This window comes from Drosophila nasuta, chromosome 2L, assembly GCF_023558535.2.
Source record: "Drosophila nasuta strain 15112-1781.00 chromosome 2L, ASM2355853v1, whole genome shotgun sequence".
Taxonomy (NCBI): domain Eukaryota; kingdom Metazoa; phylum Arthropoda; class Insecta; order Diptera; family Drosophilidae; genus Drosophila; species Drosophila nasuta.
Window position 1 is genome coordinate 27,128,364 of NC_083455.1, and position 15,907 is coordinate 27,144,270.

General features: G+C 36.6%; 2 protein-coding genes across 2 annotated transcripts in view; one reads left to right on the top strand and one right to left on the bottom strand.

The window, feature by feature from the left end:
- Positions 1-14,881, bottom strand: part of LOC132797175 (limbic system-associated membrane protein) — a 101,842-nt gene extending 86,961 nt beyond the window's left edge. The window contains exon 1 of the mRNA XM_060808725.1: positions 14,462-14,881. Within this exon, the coding sequence (XP_060664708.1) occupies positions 14,462-14,504 (43 nt within the window). The 5' untranslated portion in view covers positions 14,505-14,881. The remainder of the gene's footprint in view (positions 1-14,461) is intronic.
- The window catches only part of LOC132797189 (sorting nexin-21), a 79,807-nt gene that overhangs the window by 56,208 nt on the left and 7,692 nt on the right, over positions 1-15,907 (top strand). The window lies entirely within an intron of this gene.

Sequence of the window (15,907 nt, forward strand, 5' to 3'; positions counted from 1 at the left end):
CATTATGTCATTAATTGCATATCTACATGTGTGTGTCTGTGTGTGTGTGTGTGTGTTTGGATAGCAGCTTCGGATTGATTTGGTCGTCTGTCTTGGGAGTCAACTTTAAGGATGCTGCTGCTGCATTCTGCTGGCCCAAAGGCTCATTACAAAGTCACGGCGCAATGGCGCAAAACTGGGCCAAGATGGACTTATGGACTTACTCAGCACAGCGCAACAGAACAGAACAGAACAGAGCAGAGAGAGAGAGAGAGAGAGAGAACAGTGCAAAGGCAACTGTAAAAGTAATTTTATTATCAAATCCAACTTTAACAACTGCAGCTAGCCTCTCGTCCAACTTGTTATTTGGCTTGTAAGTTACAAAGTCCTGTTCGTGTCCTCCGGGTAATAAAACAAAACTTTGTGTTGAAAATGAAATTGTACAAGGAAGCAGACGCAGCAAGAGACAGAACACAGAAACACAGAGACAGCAGAGCACTGTTGAGAATTGCAGGCGACGCGTGCAAATGACAGAGAGACGAGCCAAAAGGATTTCAGCAAAAATGTAAATTTTATTTGTTTGCTTGAGATGTTTCCCTGTCGTCCCCAGCGTTCCCCCCTGAGCTCGCTGTTGTTTTTCCCACTTTTCTAATTAGTATTTCCATAAAGGTTACTCCGCCATACACTCTCAGCTTTTCCGCTACACGCACGCTTATCTGGCCAGCCATTAGGTGAGTTTTCTAGCGCCCACTCAACAGCAGCCAACAGAAAATTACTGTAGCTTTTCCCTTTCTTATTGTTATTCAACAGCGAAAGTTTTTCTTATTTTCTACGTACTTTTTCCCATTTTCGTTTTTCCTTTACTTGCAAAAGTCATAAGAAGTTTGAAAGGTTTCTCGCTCAACTCGTTTTGGGCTGTTGCTGCTGCTGTTGCAAAAGTTTCTCTCTTCCACACCTTTTGGCTGCTGCTGGCTGCTGGCTTTATGGCTGCATTGTGGTGCAGCTTAAATGCACTTTTAAATTTGCAACGAGATTGATCTCGAATGGCCAAAGCAACGCTCGAGACGAAAAGTGTAAGTAAGTGGCAACTGCAAGTCGTTTTGCTGCCATCATTCCCTCATTTCCGTTGCTCATACGCCATGTAAACAGCCAGCGAACAATAAGTCATAATGATGCCACCATTCAACACGCAACAACCATATGCTAGCGATTGACTGACTAGCAGATACCCAGCACATAAACTAGACTACTTTCATATACCCCATCATAGACTCACTTTTGTTACAGGATATGGAAAACCGCAGAGCAATCGCTTCAGCAATTGCATCACGCACTGTGGCATCCTTCAATGCGTTTCGGTCTGGCATTTATTAACTGTTCACGTGCGGCGAACAAACGATATTTTCTGCAGCATACACTCAACATCGAGCATTTTAACTATGCTATGAAACTGGTTATTGGAAAAAATGTGAAGGCAATCAATAGAGAAGAGGCAAACTACGAAAAGTCACTTGTAACTTGTAAAGATTAGAAAAAAACCTATGAAAGAAATGACAAGAATCAATGAAAGAAGACCAAAAAAAAATTGAACATAAAACAGAGAGAAACTAAGTGAAATAAGAGAAGAATTTATCACAGACAGGGAAACATGAAATTAGCCATAGAACGCTTAATGAGAAGAGGAGAAAAAGTTGAGACTAGATTGCAAGAGAATTCAAGTTTCGTGTTGTGCATAAATGCTGTAATAACTTGCTTGAGTTTGGTTTGGTTTCGAGTCCGTCTGAAGTCTGAAGCACTTGCAGTTAGACGCGTTGCATTGACAGTAAGAGCAACAGCAATAGCAACAGCAACAGAAACACGAATAGGAATAGGAATTAAGTAAGCATTCAGCAATTGCTGCGTGACAGCATCTTTTTGACAAATTGAATTTGCCAAGGACGTGCTGTTGTTTCATGACGCTCCATTTGCTCTAACGCTCTTGTCGCTGCCGTTGCCGTTGCATTGATGATGCTGCTGCCTCCAAGCTCTGTTGCAGTTGTGGCTAAGACGGCAGCTCAAGACAGTTAACGGCGGCAACGTTGTGTCTCCCTCTCTCTCGTGGCATGCTGCTAAAACTTTTCAATTACATTAGGTTCCCAAGTCGATGCGAGAAGAAGAGGAGGCAACTAGGTGGCGGCAACATGTGCGGCATGCAGCAAAACGCCCGCTGACAAGTCATTAAAAGTGACAAATTGTAAGTCGGGTTGAAGCTTAAAGTCGTTGCACCAAAAACTTTGTGGCCCTGCCATTTAATTAGACTAAAGTTAGTCTCCGAGTCTCTGAGTCTCTCAGTCTCAGTCTCGAGTCTGCCACTCGCTGCTAATGCAATTCATTAAATATTTACATGAATGCCCAGCACACAACTTTGTTAACCAGTTTATAAATCCGCCGCAGTAACAACAACAACAACAACAACAACTACAACAGTTATGGCACACCCACACACACACACACACACATAAGTGGCCCACAATGGCTTCTGGTTGAGACTTTGTTTTAAATTGACCAGGAGCACAGCTCTTTGGCATTGTCTTTGTCTTTGTCGTTGGCTTTAGCTTTGGCTAAGTAAACATTGCTGTGCCACTTGCAACATTTACATTTATTTCCTTGCTATTTTTATGCTCTTTCTCTCTCTCTGCGAGTCAAAGCAGATCCTTTTACCGCAATGGCTGCTTGGCGAAATTGTAATTTGCCTGTTACCTGCCACAATCGTCATTTTTCCCAGCTGCCACGCCCACCTTAACCACCACTACCACAGCCAACAACGAACGCCTCTAGACCCTTGTCACGCCCTCCCTTTGATCATATATCAACCTCATTTTGCACTCGACACATACACTGTGCACAAAGTCTTCTACGTCAGTCACATTGGTTTGCACTTGCTGAAAAGTTTACCAATTTTTAAATTGAACTTTTAATACATCTGATCGCCTGAGAAAATATGTAAAATTTTAGAACATTTATAAATATTTTACTGGTGAAATTATTAAATGTGTTAATCAATAGTTCTTCAGATTTTAAGAAGGTTGAAGGCTTCAACATTTTCTTCGTTTGCTTAGAAAGTAGAAACATTCAAAAATTCAGCCTTATTGCTCAATGAAATGGCCTCAAGTCTGTCGTATACAATTAGTCAAATAATTCATTATGCTAATCGATAGTTATGCTGATTTTCAAAAAAACCTAAAAGCTACATCACTTTTTTTGCTTGCTTAGTAAACTAAAAACTTTAAAAAATCAGCCTTATTGGCCAATGAAATGGTCTAAACTCTGTATTATACTATTAGTCAGATAATGGATTCGGTTAATCGATAGTTCTGCTGATTTTCAAAAACTTTATTGTGCACTATAAAATGGCCTAAGCTGTGTTGAATACAATTAATCTGGTAATTAATTATGTTAATCGATAGTTCTTTCGTTTAACGACTACAACACTTTTTTTGTTTCTTAGAACGTAGAAACTTCCAAAACCTCAGCCTTATTGCCCAAGGAAATGACTTCAACTGTGTTGTATACAATTAGTCAGATATTTAAATCTGTTAATCGAAGATTCGTCTGATTTACAAATCATTTAAAAGCTACAACATTTTTTGTGTGCTTTGTAAAGTAAAAACATAAAAAAAACCCATTCTTATTGACCAGTGAAATGACCTAAGATGTGTTGTATACAAATCTCAGCTTCGTAGACGTTAAAGTTGGATGTGCGGATTCAATATTCGATCAGGATAGAAAACTTTCTGTATGTTATATAAATATATAATAAGTAGAATAATAACAATTTACAACAATTATACAGTTCTTGCTTTAAACAGCCACACATAATTTACTCTTAAGTTTGTGGATAAATAATTACAAGAATCAGTCGGTCAGTTAATTGGGATTTACAAGATTATACATAGTATACAATATATAATCCATTAGGTATATAACAGATTTGCATAACAAATCGAAGCATTGTATAAACGTTCTCTCTTGCTTCAACAAATTTGCTTAGCAAACATAATCCAGTCTATAATTAAATGTAAAGTACATATTATGATTGCTAACAAATAAAAGTATTATATGTATAAACATTTTCTTCAGCAGCATCTTCACTAACTTTGCCTCTAAGCAATTGGCGATTAATGGACTATTTGAGTGCCATTTGACCACTGTGAATATCTAGTGACTCAGTGATTACAGTAGACCACCACATTGCCACACACTGTTACACAGTGCCACACATGCCGCAGGCAACAAGCAAAACTTTCAGCATGCAGCAAGGAAAGCAAGTCAAGAGCAGAAGCTTGGTCCGCTCAGTTTTCCGGTCAGATGGTAAATGGCAACTGTCAGTTGGCCAGCGGCATCGTATTAACTGATTGATAGACTTCAGCTCAATAAATTCAATTGTCAGTTGTTGGTGTTGTGTTGCTCGATGTGGTTGTTCGTTGTTTCTTCAATGTTGTCGGAATGTTTGTTGTTCTTGTTGCTCGCAGATTTATGCGCGTTGTGGGCGCTTTTAGTTGGCCAGCATTTTTGTGTTGCAGGACAAATTGTTAAGTTGACTCCCTCCTACCTTTTCCCTCCCCTCCTTCCTCTGCACTCCCCGCTAGCAGCTCGTTACACAAAGCGCGCATATGACAAGCAATTTGTGTTTATTGCGCGGCCATAAAGATTTGTCCGCATCAACAAGGGACTGAGTGCCATTGACCTTCGTCGGAGTCACTAACACACACACACACACACACACACACACACACATGCATTTATATACATTTACAAACACCATTTGGCGTCTTATTAAACGTTCATAAAGTTGCCTCGTTTTATGCTTATTTTTTGGCTTTGCCGCTTTCCGCTTTCCGCTTGATTAATATGCAATTTCTTGATGGCAGCCGCCGCCATTAACACACACACAGTGAAAGATAAACCACTAACACATACATAAGCAACCACACGTGCATGTGAGTGCCACTGTATGTGTGTGTGTGTGTGTGTGTGTTTGCAGTGTCTACTTGAACGCTTTTGCTTTTGGCTTTTGTTTGCCGAGCGGAAAAAAACACTGTGGCAAAAACAAAGGGATAATTTAAACTCTGTCATAAACTAGGTTAGCATCACACACACACACAAACACACACACACTGAGAGAGAGTCACATGCACTGTCACACACATTTGTACTCACATATCCACTTAACTTTACCCTTTGCCCCTCTACTCATGCTTTATAATAACTGTCGGTTTTGCGTTTTTTCATCATCAGCTTTTTGTACCCTGTAATGAGCTCAAGCGGGTAGCTTAGCTCCCGCAAAAAGCTGTGACTAGTTTTTACAAGATAATAGACTAAATCTATTTCACTCTCAAACATTAACAAAGAACAACTTTCCAACATATTTCAGAACAGAACAAATTTTCAACACAAAATTGTATTTTATATACCCAATGTTTGTTTTCTTAAATATAATCCATAAATTGTCATGGCTTTAATTAACTTTAATTTGCATAAGTTAAGCATTATTCTCAATTTTTACTTTCCCGAACCTAATTCTAATATTCGTAGCCGTAAAGTTGCCGTAAAAGCTTATAAGCAATCACAGACTATAAAATTCTGTGATTATATATTTAGATACTAGCTAAACTAGATCTGTTCAACTTTTTAAAAAAAAATACTCCATAGTTAGATTCTTACTTCCTTAAAATATTTTACAAGGTACTTTAAAGTCGATCACACTCACTCACATGTTTTTTCTTCCCGCTTTTGCTCGTTTTTTTTTTGACCAGACAATACGCAGCGCATTTATTTCATTTCACATGCCTTCATCTGCTCTTCTCCTTCCTTCCTCTCTTATTTCTGTGATGTTTTTGTCCTTGTGGGCGTTTTGCGGGCTTGTGGGCTTGTGGGCGTGCCCACGCCGGGTCATGCGGCATTATGTGTTGCATGCATTTTTTATGCGTCGCGCTGTCTTTTATCACATATGCATACATCAGTATCAGTTCTCTCTCTCTCTCTGTCTCTCTCTTTCTCTGCTGTTCCTATTTATTATATGTATTTTTTATGCTCGTTGATTATTGCTGTTGTTGCCCCGTTTGCCACATAAATTGGCCGCACCGTTGCAAGCTGCCTGTGGCATACCCTAACTACAAATACAACTACAACTACATTATTTAGATATAAAAAACTAATTTAAATATTTATCGCGATTTTACGGCGTGTTCATTTCATTAATCATACCAAAAAAAAGTCATGATAAAAATTTAATTTTAACGCAATTTTAATTTGCGTTTTTAATGATTTATTGCCATTATGCAATTAATGCATTTATGATTTTCAATCTAACAATAAAAACCACAGTTTGATTTTCCCATTTTTCAATTCAACTACTTCAAATTGGCTTTGTCACAACAATTTAAATAACTTCTTTACAATGTGATTGAATTGATAAACTACTTTCAGTTAATCAAAAATTCTATTTATTTTTTAAAAACACTTTTCTACACATCGATATAAAACTTTGAATTGATATCAAATGCATTCGTATGTTTTTTGATGGGTTTCAATTGCTTTTGGCCTGCATCGAAATTAATATAATAATAAATCACAAGAATGAAAAAGCGTTGTTATGCAAATGTTATTAGCAACTGATTGAATGCACATTTTGGCAACAATTTCATCTTTTTTTTTCGTTGTTGTTGTTGTCAAACACACATTTTCAATATTTATAAACACAAACAAATGAACGAATGAATCTTCGGCTCGTCGAGCAAAACGCAAAAACCCATGAAAAACTGCCAATTCAAGCAACAAAATCATATAAACAAAATATTTTGCTAGCGATAAGCAAAAATACAATGGGGAATGTTAGACTCAAATAACATTTCAAAGCAATTTTCAAGTGGATTAGCTGAGAAGATTAAGAAGATTAAGAATTAAATGATAAGACGCAGATAATACAATATATTTCATATATATTATTTAAAAAGATTAAATAAGAAATTTGAATAGAGATTCACTCTACCCTTTGTCACATTGTTCATTGCCTGCAGGGTATAAAAACATATACACAAATTAAATTGCACATTCTTCCTTTTATGCTGTGTTGCTGTTGCTGTGGTTGTTTCATCATGTTTATTTTTTGATTGAAAACACATGCAAATCGATTATTGTTAACAATTTTTTGCCAATGCTTTTTTACATGCGACAATCGGTGATCGGGCAATTCAATTTAATGGCATTGCATAAACATCAATTAAATGCGCCTGATAAATTGCCATTTGCTTTATGCTCTTCGCTCCGACCATTCGGTTATTTATTTAACTCTTAATTGAATTATAACATTTATGCCCCCCACGCTCCCCTTTGCTTTAGCATTGTGTACAACATTCATCTGTTTCTTTTGCATTCCCTAAAAAGCAACGTTGACGTTGACTTTGAGTCGAGTTCTTAATATGCTTTATTCTATTGCTTCACTTGTTGACAGAGGTCAGAGGTTAATTGATAAATTGATAAATGCATACGAGAGCTTCGCATACAGCTGCTAGAAATTAAATCATCAAAGCGAAGCCTTTCTTCGAGTATAATAAAAATATGCATAAAGAATGATAATTGACTGCAAGTTGCTGGATTTTAAAAGTTCTAAATATCGAGATTTCTACACACTATGAATATGGAAAAAGGCTAAACTAATCCGGCTATATCTCTTTATTATACAATCCAATTGTAAGCAACTACTATAAAATGTAAAGAAAGCCAAACTAGTCATAAATCTTTTCTTGAAAGTACATGAAAGCGTTGACAATGTCTTTAAAAGCTCTCTTATAATCTAAGGCGTATAAACTAAGTAAACTGAGGTGCTTTCTTATTAAAAGAAAGATTTAAAAGTTACTTGACCTTTTTCAAACTATACACTTAATAAGCAAAAGAGTCTCGCATTTGCATTAAAAGCACATTAAAGCTTTGCTAAAGTACACAAAAGCTCTAATATCATATGAAGCTCTAACAATCCAATTCTTAATTTATATCAGCCTTAACTTTTGCTATATTTAAACAAAAATTAACTCTTGAAAGCACATTAAATCTCTCTTCAAATTACAAATTCAAATAATTGCTTGGTTAACTTGCTTTTCAACGCCTAATTTGAAGCTTTGTTTGCTCCCATTCACCCAGCGAATGAGTACACCCATTTTGGGGAATGTGAATGCGGGGTATTTGAACCAGTAAGCCACTTAATTAATGAGCAATTTATTAAATTATAAACAATGCGCAACTCGAACACAGTCTAAATTGAAGCTTGACAATGCTTGCCGCTTCTGCTGTCCACTTGCTCTTTCACATTTCCCACATTGTTTCGACGCTGACAAGTGCAATGATTTCTAGACCCTGGATAGTTGAATAGTTGAATCATGCAAAGTGGACAGATACAAAGAGAGACAGAGACAGATACAGAGAGAGAGAGAGCGTAACGCTTGACATTATGCGAGTGTCAATTGTAGTAACAATTTGTTAGATTGTCAAAGAGTGTGTGAGTGTATACGATTGAGTGTGTGTGTGAGTGTCTGTGAGTATGCAACTGCAGCATGACACTAAATTTGTCAATCTGTGTGGCAAACTAAAACCGAAATTGGAACCGAAGCTCACATGAGTGTGAATAAAAAGTTTGGAATTCATTTCAATTAGTTGCGTATCACGAGATATGTAATAAAGACTGAAAATACGAATACAATGAAAGAGTTAAAAATGTTCCACACAAAAAACAAATTCAAGCTGAAGAATTGAGAAAATAGTTATGCGATTTGCTAAAAGCTGACTCGCATTGTTATTCAAGCATTTTCAAGCGAAGCTCACAACTTAAGTGATCAAAGAAAATAACAAACAAAATAAACACTTGAAAATTCATATAGTACTTTAATAAAATAACTGAAAAGTGATTACTAAGCGTATTTATATACATGAATATGGTATAAACATTTCAAGCCAAGCATGCAAATGTCTTCAAATCTATTTCTAATGCTTCAAATTCTCACGCTACAGCTGCCGACAATATTCCAATGATTTGTCATCAATTTTTACAATAATTGGAAAGATTTCCATAATCGAAAGGCAAAAATATACAGTCAAAATACAGTATATTCGATTGTGAAATACCCGCTAAGCGGTATTAACTTTAAAATATACCAAATTAATATACCAAAAATACAAATATATACCGAAGGCTAAATATACCAGAACGTGATATATAGATTTTAAAATATACCACCATACCAAAATGTACCACAAAATACTAAAAATGTACCAAAGGCTACACTTGGTATTTAAAATACACCAGATTATCAGCCAAAGCAACTAATACTCTTAGTAATCAGTCAATTTTGACAATCAAAAGAGTTTCTTAATTAACTTCTACAACTTTGTTATAACTTTAAAATATACCAAATTAATATACCGAAAATACCAAGATTTCCGAAGGCTAAGGACAAAATATACCGGAACGTGATATATTGATTTTAAAATATACCCAATCAATGTACCACAAAATACTAAAAAATGTACCAACGCCTACACTCGGTACATTAAAAAAAAATATACCAGATTATCAGCCAAATCAACTAATAATCAGGCGATTTTGACCATAAAAAGAATTTCTTAATTAACTTCTATGACTTTGTTATAAATCATCATAAATATTTGTTTTCAATAAGTTATTAATTGCATTTGTATGCAGCAAAGTCGAAAGCAAGACGCGTCAATTTCCTGGGACAAAGAGTGAAAAGTCCATTCAACTGCTCGCTTTGCGATTGCAGTTTTATCTGCATCTGAACGCAACCGAGACAAGTATCTCGACCTCGACAGCCGCAGGAAGAGTTCCAGTTCGCAGTTTGTACAGTTGCTATATAACAATATATAGTATGTAGTGTCATTTTCAAACAGAGAGAGAAAGAGGGAAAGAAGAGTGAGAGAAATGCGCGGCCTGACACCTGACAGCCACTCAACGGCGAGTGGTTGTCGGATTTAAAAATAAAAAGGAAAAAATATTAATAAAAAGCGACATCAAAAAAGCGAGAAAAACGAAGAAAAGAGGCGAAAAGCGAAAGGCGAGCGCAAACACCATGTATGCATAAATGAAAGGACGAAAAAAAAGATGCGGTGTTGACAGACACACACAGAGAGAGCAAGGATGCAAGGGAAGATGGAAGATGGAAGACGGTCGGAAGGATGACAGGACACTTTTGGATGTGTCAGTTATATGTATGTGGCAGGCGCACAACGAACAACAACACTCGAGGCAAGTGGCAGAAAGAGAGACGAGCGGACAGAAGGTGACAGCAGCTTCGATGCTTGTTTGGTGGCTTATTTTTTGGCCAGGCATAAAGAAGAGAAACTTAAAAGATGTCAAGGTGAAATACGCTGCTCGGCAAACAGCAACGGCAAACAGCAAAAGTCAAAGTTCGAGCGACGGGCCAAAAGTTGGACAACAATAAACAAGGGACTTAGGGATTGAGAGATGGGGCACGCTACTGTTGAATGCCGCTGCTGCGTTCCACCAACACAAATATGCAAAGTCAAGTGGCAATTTATCATGCAATGCAACAGCAGAAAGTAGAGCAGAAGGAGAAGCGGGGGCGGGGCACTTTGCAGGGGGTCAAGTGATGCCCGACGCGAGAGAGAGAGAACAGCTCAATTGAAGGGGGCAATGGGCAATGGTGAAAACTCTGACAGCCGTCAAGCGAAACTTGAATGGTTCCACATAACATACTGCTCTACACCTACGCTTCGGTCTGAAGCAGCGCCCTTTGACTAGCCGACTACTTGCATACCCTTTAATACAAGACACGCTCTTGAAGGGTGTATTAGTTCGGATTAAGCAACCATCAATGCTCAGTCTATAGTTGTACTTAATTCAATTGCAATTTACTGCATTGGCAACACTAGTAAAATGCTTTGGCTTGCTTTTAATACCCTGTAATATGCACTTAATGTGAGTATATTGTTCGCAGAGCAAGATTTTAAGAGATAGCTTTTATTTAATTCAATTGTAATTAATAAACATGCTGATTATAACATTTTTAACACTACTAAAAAAGCTTAAGCTTGCTTTTAATACCCTGTAATATGGACTAAAAGTGAGTATATTGATTGCAGAGCAACATTTTATGATTCAGCTTTTATCTAATTCTAATTGTATTTAATTAACATGCTGATTATAACATTTTTAACACTACTAAAATGTTTAAGCTTGCTTTTAATACCCTGTAATATGCACTTAAAGTGAGTATATTGATTGCAGAGCATCATTTTAGCAGAAGTGTTGTATTTAACTTAATTGTATTTAACTCATTAGAAGATTAGTGAGTTTTCAACACTAATAAAAGTTTAGGCCTGCATTTAATACCCTGTAATATAAACTTTAAAGTGTATATTAGTAGCGCAGCAACATTTTAAGAAATAGCTTCTATTTAATTCAGTTGTATTTAATTAACTTCTGATTATAACATTTTTAACGCAACTAAAATGTTTAAGATTGCTTTTTAATACCCTGTAATATGTGTTTAAAAGTGTTTTTCATAGCAGTGCATTATGTTAAGCATTTTTAGGCAAACAGCAGCTGTAGAGCACTTGCTATTCTTGTAATGCGACAGCTGTGGCTGTCATTATATACCCTACAAATAGGGTACATAAGGTATATCAACTGATAAAGCTTGGTCTCTAAAATTTAACTCTCTTAAGCAGCTCTTTAAATAAAGTTCGCTTTCTTTTGGTAAATTTCATTGGTTTGCAATACAGGATATCCGCAAGTCGAGCAAACCACAAGAATTGTCTTCTTTTGCTGTTGCGTTTTGCTTTTATTATACTCGAGCCCTCGACGTGGCTCGCGTTAGTTAAATCGATGCGACGCTGACCTTTCCCTCAATTAGAGCCACGAGACAGACGAGACGGACGGAAACAGAACACAGAAGACAGTGCTGGGCAAAAGTAATGAGCCCAGCTGTGGCGAACCACATCGAGTGTCCAGTGTGTAGAGTGTCGAGTGTGGCTGTTGGCACGTTGGTTCATTAGCTTGCAGCAGCCGTATCCATAATTTATTGTAGCCTTCTGTAGAATCTAATTTCAGCGATTTACTGCACAAATATGTTAAATGCAAACTCTCTCTCGATGCTGGTGAAGATTCCAAACTACATTAAGGTAAAGTGTGCTCGATGGAAATGAAGAGGAAAACGATTGCAATAGAGATACAGAGACAGAGAGAGAGAGAGAGAGGGGAGATAATGAACACTTGCCATTGCCAAGTGCGGCCACAAAGCCAAGCAATTAACAAGGCGTTCGGTTTAGGAGCTTACTCAATGCCTTTCCCTGTCCTTGTCGTTGTTGTTGTCCGGTTGTGTGTGTTCACTCGACAATCCTGGCAAGACAACCGCAGAGAACGGACCGGACCGGAAGTGAACGACTGTTGCTGCTTCTGTCTGCTGTTGACAAGACTCTAGAGCTGCAACGGCAAATGCAAAGACACTCGCATTCGCAGTCGTCACTAAGAGACCACAAAACTGGGACAGGCAGTAATAGAGACCGAGACCGAGAGTGGAGAGTGGAGAGTGGAGAACGGAGAGTGCAGCGACTGCGGCCCAGTAATATGCGTAATTAAACAAAACCGCAAGTGGGGCACAAGCAACACAACACAACAAACCAAGGCAAGCCTCGACGCCAGGCACAGCACAGCAAACCCAAAAAAAAGCGGGGAAAAATATACGCAAGAAAAAAACACGAGGATGCCACAAACGACACAACAAACACTAAAGACTAAAGGAAGTAGAACGAAGATATATGATTACAAACTGTCAAACCGAATAATAAATGCACTAATAATAAATGCACATCAAATTTCCGTTTAAATAAAGTAGTTTAAACTAGAAGAAAGAAGAGTTTCACCTTAAGAAAAGATTAAAGATACTAAAATGTATATTTTTGTACAAGAAATGAGTTCCTTATTGAACTCATAGAATCTTATTAGTTCATAACAAGCCAAGGTTAAATAAATTAAAACTAAAAAATGTGATTACAAACTGTTAAAACGAATAATAAACAAACAAACAATTTCAGTTAAAATAAGGCAGTTTAAACAAGAAGAGATAAGAGATAACCTTTAGAAAAGATTAAAGATAGTAAAATGTATGTTTTTGTTAAAGAAATTATAACTATAATCATTGAATCTAAACAAAGACTAAAGAAATTGAAATTAAGTAATATAATTCCATACAAGAAATATCAGTTAAAAAAGGAAGTTCAAACTTAAAGAAAAAGCGATTAACCTTAAAAAAAGATTAAAGACAGTAAAATGTATATTTTTTTTAAAGAAATTAATTCCTTATTGAGCTCATACAATCATAACAAATTTCTCAGTTGATCAATTAAATCTTTTTTGTATTTTATTGTAAAGAATTCATATATCCAATCCACTTCTATAATAATAGGTCTACAATAGAGATCATAATAAATCTCGCATTAACAAGTAAAGAAATGTAATAAAACATAATGAACCCCTAATTTTAGAGATAAAGAAATATGTCAGACAGAATGTCGAAACCAAAACAGTTAAGAATTGCTGTTGAAAAAACATGTAATACTTTGAATCAATAAATATATACCATATAGTCAAAATATTCGGACTAAATCAGCTAGTAATTGCTGCTAGAAACCATCGAATACTCTACACAAACTTCCGACTTGATGAATATTTCAAGTTTGAAGTAGAGTTTCTAATTGAATTTCATAAGGACGTATACGTAATATGCAGATTGCCCGAGTGACCAATTCCATTAAGAAATGGTTATGCTTCAGAGAAGAAACGGAAACGTTTAAATTAAATATTTACTGGACTGTCTTGGATGAGCTGTTGAGCCAGGAGCCAGGAGCCAGGAGCCAGAGGATGGATGCTGTTGTCGTTGTCGTTGGAGTGTCAAGAAAAAGCGAAAAAGAGTTAAAACGCAGTGCACCACATAAATGTGGAGCATGCAGATTGAAGTGTCTCTGCAGCAGTGTTGGAAAACGATGCAAAAGCAAAGAGAGACCCCAAAAAGGAAAGGCTTAACTCAGCTTGCTTTTGGAGGCAGACACCCGAGATGACTCAATGTAAAATTGAATGTACTGGAAATGCACTCGATATTCGATATGCGATTCATTGATTTCGCGAAAAGCGAAATAGGAAAACGAGAAGAATATGCAACAATGTGCCATCGATTTTAAATTAGACCAGCGAAGCGGAGCACAGAAAAAAACACATAACAGCGAGGTATTGCGAAAGAGGAAGAACAACAAAACAGACAGAAATTATAATGACATAAATAGTTTTCCATGGCAGCCTCATAACCCAGTTAAGTAAATTTATGTGTATAGAAGGAACTTCCTTAGGATAATATAGAAGTTTACTCCCTTTTTAGCGAATGCTCACTGTGTTAAACAAAACAAAAAACTCACTCACCTGTTAAAGCAGCCAAATTTAGAATAAATCCAATTAGCCGCATCGCGTTCGCAGCTTGGTCAACTTATTGAATATTATTTATTTTTAGCACTTCACACTTGATATTTTTATTACACAAATTACAGAAATTGACGCCGCGTACTAGAGATTGTTAAATTTTAGGCAATTTTATGTTTTATTCGAAATTCGCACGCACTTGAATTGTTGCTGTTGCTGTTGTTGTTTTGGTTTTGTGAAGACGCCGATCGGGACGACACGACGACGAGTCACGACACGTTTTCTGCGAGAGCGCGTGTTTGTGTGTGTGTGTGTGGGAGGGAGTGAGAGCGAGCTCCGCGAGAGCCGGAGTCTGAGCTTGGAAGCTTACACGAAGTGTAAGGCCAACCAACGCGCACGAATTTCACTTTATCACTGACTTTAGTTTTTTTCCCGAATTTTCGCCGCTTGCCGAACAGAGCGTGAGCCGAAGTGTTCGCTTTGCTTTGCGCATGTGTATCGCAACATAGTGTTGTCGCCAAATGTTGCCAGCAACATTCACGAAGCGCTTGGCAACAAATCTGAAATGGGCAACATTGCAATGTTATCAATGCATTGATAAGAAAGTGTGTCAAGCCCAAAACTAGCCAAAATAATACGTAAGTATATAAATAATTTTATTTAATAAAATAATTACCATTTTACTTTCAACTTTACTCTGAAATTTTCATAATTTTCATAATAATATCGAAACTTGAATTAATTTCAATTGGCGCGCTGATTGTTAGCAACATGTTGATTAAGAAAGGGTGACTATAAGCAACATGTTGGCGATAGCAAAGTTACAGCGGGGTAACATTTTCGAAAAGCTCTCGCAACTTTTAGAACAACCCCTGAAAGCTGTTCCATGGCATATAACAGTCAATGATTATGCCACTCTGGCATATATTTATTACAGTTCTTTTATAGCTTACTTATCTGCAATTCACAATTTCGGCTATAGAACACCAAGTTTCGCAGTTTCGCTATAAAAGCATAATTTGAAGCGTGGATTTCATAAAAATTTGTCATATAAAACTTTTCTAATTTTTGGTTTATGTGTACTTATGTTATATCTAAAAGGCAATTATAATTTTATGGTGCGAGTTTTGTAACATTTTAAGGAACTAATTGCTACGGAAGAATTTTTTAAGATTTTTTGACTACATAAATGTATAAAAGTATATAAAATTCCAATCAAAGAAAGTTGTATAAAATTCTTAGACAACTTTATAACAAATAAATCTACTAAATTTTTCAAAATTTGGTGGAGTGCATTTATAAAGGTTTTTTCCCTATGTAATTTTATAAAACTGTTCTAAGTTTTTTGGTCTATAAAGCTGTTATATTGTTTCAGAACATGTTTAGCCCGTATCAAAACCATTGCACTAATTTTATATCGAGTTTTATAGGGTTTTTGTCTACGCACCG